Here is a 10,698-nt window from a genome sequence, read left to right as displayed (position 1 = left end):
GCTGATGTTGCATTTCACTCTACAGGGTGCATTAGTTTTAGATAGTTATAGAGATTATGGTTAAAATTGATATTTTACTCTCTGAGTCGAATGCTCACTCCTGTTCATTATTTTTCAGGCTACAGGAGGATTTATTGTGGTTAACCTGCTTTTCTCCTTCGCAGGTTGTCTATTAATATTTGTGTAATTTTATTAACTCCTAGAATTTTCGCATGTGTTAGAAGTATTTATTTGATTTGGGTCTGTAATATAAATTTTTATTTTGGACCTGTAAACTTAATATTTTATGCATGTTTGATGGACTGGATGAGAGAGCTGAGCTCCCATTTATTTTTATGTTGATATGAGTATGTGGAGGGTAAGCTGAGCTCCCCAATTGATATATATTGTGTTTACAGGTCAGGTGAGTCAAAAACTTTCCATTAAAAGGTCTATTTTATGGCCGAACTCTGTCCGGTTAAATTCTTAAAATTGAACCCAAATGGACCTTAGAGTTGGGTTAAGGAATAATTAGGCTTACTACGGGTCTCGGGGGCTTTAGGCTGGCCCAGGTCTTAGTACCGGTCCGGCCCATAGGTTGAGTTGTGACATTTCCTTAATTTCTACCGAATATATTTTCTATACACAAGTTAGCATTTTAAAGGGAGTTTCACATAATAAAATTTTTAAAAGATTTAAAAGGGAGGGATGGGCTGTCTTCCATAATAAACTGCTTCAAAAGGATCAATTATATAACTAGTAGCTTAATTTAGGGAGATATAATAGTAAAATACTTAAATATCAAAATTTTATAATATAAGTTTTGATATTTAATTTAAGTAATAATAATATAAAATTCTTATAATTTTTAGTAGTTATTTTTTATATTATTTTTATTAACGTAACATTTATTATATTAAAAAAATTATATTTTTTTTCTATAAATTTAACACTTAACCCAAAAAAATTTAGTTGTTCTCTTCTTATTTACAGTTTCAATGATATAAATTATACAAATTGAGATTTAAATAATTCAAAAATTATTTATTTGAAGTTATCGATATATAATTTTTTTTTAATTTAATAAATAACACGTACTGATTATTGAAATAAAATTTTATATTACTTAAATTAAAATTTAAGAGATTTTATATTATAAATTAAAATTTAATCTATTTATATAATTTACCTCCCCGAAAATATTTTTTGATTGGAGAGTTTGTAGAGAGAGAAAGTTTGGGGAGAAAAAAGTAACTACGCTTTTTTGACCCATATCTATTGAGACACCGTTGATGCCTTTCTCCTAATGCCCAAAAGCTCTATTTGCTTTCCTTCCACTTTTAGCGGCCCTTTGTTTCCATACCACCTTTGATACCTCTCCGAGGTAAAAAGTCGCAATAAAACTGGCAGTAAAAAGGAGGAAAAAGATTCTGAGGTTAATAAAATTATTAAGCCATTAAAAAAGAACCTCTTTTTTTTTTAGGAAAATTAATTAAAAAAAAGGACCTTTACAAATTTTATTAAAAATTATTACACTTCCATAAAAAATTATATTCCCATCATTTTAGAAAAAGTAGGTGTTATATCAATTCGTCTCTCTAACGAATCCAAATCATGTTAATTACTTCTTAAGAGATAATTAATTTAATTTTCCTTAAAAGTATTTAAATTATTTTTTATATTTATGAAAATTCATTTAATAAATACTATTTTATTTCAGAAACGTAAATTTTATAATAAATATTTATTTAATTCTGGTTAACCTCTTAACGAAGGCCACATGGATGTTAGTAAAATCGCTGTCGGGTACACTTCCCGACAGTCTTAAGAGAACAACCGAAACCTCGTGTGCCCTGTCATCACTGACACAAACAGCACCGGCGATGTGTTTACCTTAAAGCACTCCGGCCATACACGCCGGCGACGGAGCTAATTATAATAATTAATAGAAACAGGTTGACTGCGTAAAATAATCACGCAAATTTGACAAATTAAAGGACATATTCTTGTCAATCCATCCATTAAGATTGCATTTAAGAAAAAAAAGCTGATACAGTAACTAGTTATGAACAACAGGGAGAGACTCTCTGCTGCAAAAAAGGATATCAGCTACGTATACACATCGAGGGAGGGAATGAAAAAGCTCTCGATTTTTTTGGGATTTTCTTTTTTCTAGCCTAATTTAATTCCTATCTGAGCAAAATAGGAAAAAAAATTCAGAGAAAAAGTAGAGAGAATTATTAAAAACCGATGGGCATCATGGGCTCATGTCCTGCCAAATAAAAACAGTCACAGGATTTCTGGTTTCGGAGGGAGATTGAGATCAAAATCAAGGGATTTCCGTGGTGGGTTGATCTCATGTTGGTTCAAATCAACGACGGATGACGAATCAGAATCACTCTGGACCCCCCCGCCACCACCATTTCCAGCAGTGGACATCGCCTGATTATGAAGATGTTGTCGCTTATTCTGATGATCAAACAACAGTCTTTGATACTGACTCTTCACCATCGCATCGAAATAAAACACGCGTTGATGATTCCCCACCGGTGCTGTAAAAACACCGCCCACAGTCGGCACAGGCTGAAAGGGAAACCTCACAGCAGCGGATCGGCCGAGATTAAGATCCAACGGCGAGGAGGATTCCATCATCAGAGCAGGCGTCTCCCGGCTAGAGGACTCCACGGTGCTACTGGGACTCGGGCTGTGATTATTAGCACCAGTATCATTCTTCTTATTGACAATAATATTCTTGTTCACATTTTCGTCGGCCGGAGGGAAGTTCGTCTTGGCTTTGGCGCCCCGGAACTCTCGGGCGGCGGCATCATATGCTCGAGCGGCTTCCTCAGCCGTGTCGAATGTCCCAAGCCAGACTCGGCTCTTCTTGCCGGGATCCCTGATCTCGGCGGCGTATCTGCCCCATGGCCTCTTCCTCACACCCCTAAAATGCACCTCCTTAACTCCGGCGGCGCCGCAGTTACCGTTGGCTTTAACGGCCGCCGTCTTGTCCCTCGGCGCCATATGGAATAATTAAGGGTAGCAAGTGGTGGTTCCTATTTTGTAAAGGGAAAATAAAATAAGAGGGGAGCTGATAGCTTGGAAAGGAGAGGAAAAGGGTGGTTTTATATAGAGTGGGAGGTGGATAGGGGAGAGGAATCGGCGAGGAATTGAAGGTGGGGGCACACAGTCAACCTGTGATTTGACTGAGAGGGGCGGCTGGTGATGGAGATTACGTGGCATGTGGGATGTCGAGAGAGCAAAGGGTATGAAGGGTATATTTGGGAGAAAATGGAGCGTATATCATCCAACGGCTGTAAGCTTACAGTGATTGAGTGCGGTCGGGTTCTCTCGCTCTCACACGCTCTCTTTAGAGCGTGCAGAAAAAATAAATGGGTAATTATTAAGGGGCGCGTGAGGGCGGCGATGAAGGAAGCGAAGGTGGTAATAAGGAGGTTGAACAAGTTGTCGGCATATTCTGCTATCTCGCCGCGTGACTTGGATCGGTTTTGATTAGATTGAGAGAGAGAGAGAGAGAGAGAGAGAGGGGCTGCTTTGGTTGGTTTCTCTCTCTGTGTGCGGCTTTTTACAGGCTTTTTTAAGCCCACGCCTCTACTTATCCCTTTGAACCGCTCGTGTGGACCAACAAGAAGGAGTTCGGCCGCTAACCAATCATAAACTGTCACGCGTCCTTTGTCCCATAAGGTTGTTTCATGCCCAAAGCCTTGAGCCCTAACGTCTGCTACCACATGATTTCTGACACCCAGTTTCAATATCAACCGACAACTTTCATTCTCTCATACTCCCTCTCTTCCGTGCATTTCACGCTCCTTCCCTCTTCCCCACTTACCCACCCCACATCCTCTTTAATTAATTAATTAATTAATTAAATTAAAAATAAATGACACTATCTCTAGTCACCAAGGTGCAGTTAAAGGCCTGAAAATTCGCCGTCTTCATAACGTCCCCATTGAATGATAGGCGAAAACACTGCAATGGTAGGTATAATGGGTTGAATATGATAGTTATGAGAATTACATGTGCTCCGATTCTCTCCTACAAGCAAGCATTTAAGTAATTAGTAAACCCTAATTATGCTCTACATCATGCCCTTAATTGGGTATTAGCAGAGCCTGGACAGAGGATTGTAAGGTTTGATATTCCAATTAATAGGAACAAAAAGAGGTTAGTAAGTGGGTCTACATATCTCTAGAAAATTAATTGGTATTAGGAGCCATAAATGATTGTATAAGAAGAAAAACTTGCATATCCTTCTCTTCTGGAATAAAATCTAAATTTAATTAATTTAATTTTACTTTGTATTCACGTTAACCACGCCACTATCTTATAATAAATATTAAAAAAGTCCTAAAGTATAGGCTTGAATATTCAACTCAAATCGAATCGAATCAAATTATCAAAATCAAATTAATCAAATTATTATATTTTAGAAACCGAATTAAATTGAAATGAATGAAAAATTGAACCAAACTTAATCACTCTATTTTGGTTCGGTTTGATTTGAACTAATCAGTTTTTGAGTTTCGATGGATTTTTTAATTTAAATTTAATTTTTAAGTTATTTGATTTGATTTTGACCTTGGTTTAAATCTAATAACTATTAATCAATAAAATTAAATAATATATATATATATATATATATATATATAATTACATATAATTTATAAATTTTTTATAAAAATAAATCAATTTAAAAATTAATAAAGTAATTCAGTTCTGTTCGATTCAATTAATTTTTTTTCTTTAAAACTGAATCGAACTGAAATAATCAAAATTTTTAAAATACAAAACTAAACCGAACTGAATTATTTTAAAAACCGAACTAAATTATTAAATTAAAGAGATTCGATTCAATTTATTTAGTTCAAATTAAATAATGCTCATCGCTACTAAAGTATGAGATTATTTTCAATTTTTTAGATTCCTAGATAAGAAAAATGTCTATATATGTATTTAGAACCTTGTAATTAAAAGAAAGGCTTAATGATGAGTAATTGAGGCATAAAAGAATAAACTCTTTTTTTTTTTCTTTTTACTGAATATATGAAATTCATTTTTTTTTAATTTAAAAGGCCATAAAATATTTTTTTATAAAAAGAAAAGAAAGAAAGAAATGGTGGGATGCAATAACATTACGCGGTAATTTACTTATATAAAAATATGGCTATGATCCTGTTTTCAGTCAGGTAAAATTATATTATTCGAAGATTTAATATATAGTTTATTTCAATTTATATTTTGAAAAAGTATTAATTAATGCATTAAATTTAATTTTTAATTAATATATTGAAATGATATTTATTTAATAAAATTAAACACTAATATCAAATATGAGAAATTTATATTATTAATCAGTAATTCCATTCAAAATAATTTACCTAAAAATATAAATTTTAAAAAAAAAGTGAACGTTAATATATAAATGTACTTCATCAATTAATTTTTTTTAAGATATTAATAATTATTATTATATATTTATTTTTATTAACTTATTTATGATGGAGATCCATAAGAACTTCCTGTAACTTTAAACACCGTTTTAATAGTTTTATCAAATTATCTATAGAACGAAGGTTCTATAGCCTGTACAGATGATAATTATTATGAAGTGTTGGCATCATTCACTTTTGTGGCAGTATTTATCATATTCATTAATTTCATGAATTCAATTACAACCTTCATTACACATTTCTGATTCAGAGATATCATAAATGAAATGTTCATTGATTTTATTAATATAGATAGGTGTTTTATCAGTCTTCTTAAAAGAACATCATACAAGTAGCGACTAAAGGAAGTATAGGAGGTGGAATAATTTTTTATTTATTTTTTAATTTTTAATACCATTTCATAAATTGATAACGGATTATATAATATATTTTGTAAAAAAATAAATTTCATAATTTAATTTACAAATGGGGACGTAATACTTTTGTTGTCTGAAGTTTGACAAAAGCATAGCCTACCAAATATCCACGCGTCCAAATTGACTTCATTGACTTAGAGAGAGAGAGAGAGATGCCCATGGAAGGAATTGCAGAGAAGGATTGGGTTATGCATGGACTTTTCAGTGGGTGTCCAGAGGCATTGTATTGTAAATTTGAAGAAAATAAAAATAATAATAATCTTAATTAATTAAGAAAGAAAATGATAGCTGAAACCAAAGCATGAAACACATTGATTGTGCCATAACTGTGGTAAATGTAGACATGCAGAATCCTCAGCTAGTGCTTTGTGGCTATGGTTAATTGCTTGATTAAATTCAAGGCATGTAGCCCACATATACATAATTATTTGCCCCTCTCTTTAATTATTTAGGCATAGTTATACCACTAACATATTATTATTTTTTTATTTTAATTTCATAATTTTTTTATATTCAATCTGAAAATAATATTAAGATAAAATATTTTTAATAATGATGGCTGTAAAATTTAAATATTTAATTTTACACGTTATATTCACTTGAAAATCAGTTCTACGTTTTACTGACTTAATAATTTGTTGATTACATATTATTAGTTTAATTTAAATTTAAAATAAATAAATATAATATTTCTTTTATTTTAATAAATGAATTTCATTTAATTAAAACAAGAATCACGAAATAAAGTGTGAACAATAAATAAATAAAAGGACAGGACCCACTCCTTCAAAGTACTAATCCTCTTTGTATATATTGCGTGCAGAGAGAAAAAGGCATGTGGAGGAGGATGAAATTGGAGACATGAGATAGAGATAGAGATAGAGATAGGAGGTGGGAAATTAAGCTGGAGTGGCTGCTGCTCTTGGCCGGTAGTAGAGATGTTATTGCTTGGATGGATGAAATTGACGTGAAGTGAAGCCATTAAAGTATGTTCATGTAGCGTGTTGACTATTGTATACACCAATGATATATGGTATTTGCTTGGTCTTGTTCATTAATTAATTACTTATTTTATTAGTGGTTATGGCAGCCTGATTGTACCAGGCTGGAAGTGAATTATTGAAAGAGCTCGTGTTTTTGATGCGTCGTCTGAAGTCTGAAGCAAGAAATTATTAGCTGACTTTGCCTGGAAAAGTTCAAAACAAGAGAGCCGCAGCCTATTTATCCAAAACCATGCATTTTCCGAAGAAAACAGATGAACTATGCCATTTGAATTTGTCCTTTCTCTGGCACCTTCCTTCCTCTTGACTTTATTATCAGTGAGGACTCCAAATACAACCCTGATCTTGTACGGCCACTGCTGGGTTGGTTTTCTTTTTCCAGGATTCCCAAACAATCATTAAATTATTCATTTTCAACTATTCTATCAGGATTACATCTCTTTCACACCATCTCCATCCACGCAGCAGCCTGCCTTCGCGCCTGCTACTATCACCTATTTCCAATGTGTGTAAAGAGAAGTTGTTCAAACTGGAACTCTTCTTTAACTTGGTGGGTAATTATCTAACAAAAACAATATTTTAAATGTTGTCGATATCGTGACAAACATTGAATCATTTCACTGGAGATGATGGATGGAAACTTGGGAAATCTTTGCTTCTTTTCTTTTCTTTCTTTGTTTTTTTCCTTTCTTTCTTTCTCATCATGTTTAACGTGTGGCTTTACTGACTTCAGCCGCCTTTAATTTGTTTCAGTTTGGTTTCTTTTCCAAGAAAATTCATGCTTATCTTTCTTCTCTCAGTTACATTCATGAATGGCTGGCTTCCTGCTAAATCATATTGTTGGGTCTTTATTTTTCTTGATTCTCATTTAGTCAAATGGCATGGTAGATTTTGATTTAAGATTATATTAGATCTCAAATCAGTTTTGAATAGACTGAAGATGTTTATTTTAAAAAAAATAAAAAAAATTTGTATTCTTTTAAAATAAATTTTATTGTGTATTTTATAAATATAAAAATAGAATAAAAAAAAGGATATATGTATTATTGTACATGTATATTTTAATTATAAACGTAGCAAAAAGAAAATTTTATTTACAAATGAAATGAAAATTTGATATTGTATTTTTTACATGTAAAAACATCAACTAACTATATTGGAAAATTTTAGAATATTAAGAGTATGTTTAGTTTAATTTATAAGTCGGTTAAATCTATTTAGGAGGTATTTGGTTCACCTTTTTGGTGCAACTGATAACTGATAGACATTTAAAGAGATAAACTGAAGTGTTTGGCAACCTAAAAAAAAAAAAGAGCTGATGGATGATAAATAATTGATAAGATATCCGTCTGTAGTTTGTATCAACTCTAAAAATAGAGATGTTTTCCTATCGGCTCATAACTGATTTTATTTTATTTTTTATTTAGATCATATTATCTTTTTTTCATATAACTTAAAAATTAATATTATTAAGGTTATTTGTCTTTACTTTTTTCATTTATAATTTTAACACCCTTAATTAGAAAATATTTTTTTATTAATAACATAAAATATAAAATACTTATTCATTAGAAAAAATACTTTTTTTTTCTAAAAATTTAAAATTATAAGATTTTCTTTCTTTATCAACAATAAAATTACTTTATTATTTTATAACTAAATTTTTTAAATTATTTAATTATTTTCTTTTTTAAAAGAATTTAATTATTTTCTTATTTTAATAATACAATAAATAATATGATATAATAAATAAATAACTATATTTTCATTCTAATAATATAATAAATGATATAATATATTAAATGAATAATTTATATTTATTTTAATAATAAAATAAATAATATAATATGATAAATTTATAATTTTATATTTATTTTAATAATAAATAAATTATATAATATATATACCCTAATTAGTTATTTTACATATTAACAGCAATAGCTAAATATATTTGTACCAAACACTTAACATAAATCAGTTATCGGTTATCAACTATCAGATATCAGTAACAGTTATTAGCTGCATTCAACAGTTAAACCAAATAGGCCCTTATAAGTTAAAAATCATAAATAGATTAGTATTTGGTTTGACTTATAAATTAAAAAACCATTTAAAATAAGTAAAAAATTATAAGTAAGGTACCATTACTTGTAATTTATTTACTTATTTTAAAACTATCTTTTGACTAAATAAAAGATTATATTATCCTAATTATTTTTTAAAATATCAATACTAGCCTCATTTTGACAACTATAACACTCAATTATATATTTTTTCGGTCATTTTAATAAATTACGTTGCTTTAGCATATGTTAACCAAATGTTTAAACTATTTAAAAATTAATCTTAAGTAATTTTACTAAATAATTAATTACTTATTTTTAAATTAATTTATAAGTTAAAAATACATTTTAAATTAAAAATCAAAAGTAAGTAGTCAAACTAAGCACAATCTAATTATACTTGATATTAATTATTTCATAATTAAGGTGTGCATGTGTCCTCTTGTAGGTGGAAGTACCAAACTACTCTTACCCTTGTTTGGATTCTTAATTTTGTAGGGGAACTAAAGAGAAATTAAAGAAAAGAAATGAAAAGAAAAGACAAAAAGGGAAATTTAATTTATTTTATATTGTTTAGATAGATTATTAGATTAAGAGAAAAAAATAATTTTTTTTAAAGAATACAGCAGAAATAACTATTATACCTTCATTTTCTTTAATTTTCTTTTCTATTTAATGTTTAAACAAGAGAATTTAAAAAAATCAATTTTTTTTTCTCTATTTCTTTCAATCCAAACAAAAGGTTAATTTTCTAAGCTCACCAATTTACTTTAATTAATCTTCATTTACTCTCCATTGTGCCTTGACTCTTGAAGTCATTATCAATAGTCTCAATTGTAATTTTCTTTCTGCCTATATGTAAATTTGTCTAATTATCCATGCATAGTTGTGCATGTAATAATTTCGGATGAAAATAGATTAGATCTCATCTACTATTTTCTCACTCACATTAGATCATAAAAACTTAAAAACTTTTCTTTCCTTATAAGCTTTGAAATAAAAAACTCGATTTTGAGTCATCCTAGAATTTCTAAGGCAATTACCTAGAGTTAAGCCAAACCAATCAATTAATTTAGATGCCACAAAGATAGAAAGTAAAATTACATATAGTGTCCTTCTTTTCTTGTAGGTTTCCAACTTGAGTTTTGCTTCCTTTGATCTTGTTGAAACTTGACCTTGATTTGAAGTATGTCTACTCATTTCATTTGAAGTAGGGATTGCAAATCAATTTGCACCATCAAAACGGATTTTCTTAGTATATAATCAGGTTTGTAATAAATTGAGATTCAATGAATAATGTCTATAATAATTTTGGTTCTAATTATGAATTTTGTATATTGGATATTTATTATTTAAACTCATTTATATAAATAATTAATTAAATATAAAATATATATTTATATATATTATATTTTAAATAAATAGAATTTAAATACTTTATAAAATTATTAAAATTTTAAAATATAAATTATTAATAAAAAATATTTTTTATGTATATTATTAATTAAAAATATGTAAAATTAATCGAATTTGAATATTTTTTAGACAATAATAATAAGATTTGTGATGGGTTTAGGTAATTAAAAAAAAAAACTTTAATTAGGTTCGGATTGGGTGAATTTTACATTTACTCTACCAATTGTCATCTTTAATTTGAAGCCAATAAGTTTAACAAAAGTATTTTCCAATTTTATTAATACTATACCAATTTTTTATAATCATCAAAAACATCTAATAAGAATATTTGGTTCATCATGATCAATATAGTATT

General features: G+C 29.3%; 1 protein-coding gene and 1 long non-coding RNA gene across 2 annotated transcripts; one reads left to right on the top strand and one right to left on the bottom strand.

The window, feature by feature from the left end:
* Positions 1–1,961: 1,961 nt before the first annotated feature.
* LOC110632879 (ethylene-responsive transcription factor 4) lies at positions 1,962–3,090 on the bottom strand. The gene has a single exon (XM_021781245.2). It carries the CDS (start codon positions 2,998–3,000, stop codon positions 2,269–2,271), a length of 732 nt encoding a protein of 243 aa, XP_021636937.2. The 5' UTR covers positions 3,001–3,090; the 3' UTR covers positions 1,962–2,268.
* A 3,605-nt stretch (positions 3,091–6,695) lies between these two features.
* LOC110632880 (uncharacterized) lies at positions 6,696–7,663 on the top strand. Its single transcript, XR_002490708.2, has 2 exons — positions 6,696–6,849; positions 6,942–7,663. It is a non-coding gene; the product is annotated as an uncharacterized LOC110632880 (long non-coding RNA).
* The last annotated feature ends 3,035 nt before the right edge of the window (positions 7,664–10,698 follow it).

Source organism: Hevea brasiliensis, chromosome 11 (genome assembly GCF_030052815.1).
Source record: "Hevea brasiliensis isolate MT/VB/25A 57/8 chromosome 11, ASM3005281v1, whole genome shotgun sequence".
Taxonomy (NCBI): Eukaryota; Viridiplantae; Streptophyta; class Magnoliopsida; order Malpighiales; family Euphorbiaceae; genus Hevea; species Hevea brasiliensis.
Note: the sequence above shows the minus strand (reverse complement) of the source record. Positions and strands in the feature narration are given on the sequence as shown.

Coding starts and splice junctions, on each gene's coding strand:
- LOC110632879 (XM_021781245.2), bottom strand. CDS start 3,000: ATGGCGCCGAGGGACAAGACGGCGGCCGTTAAAGCCAACGGTAACTGC.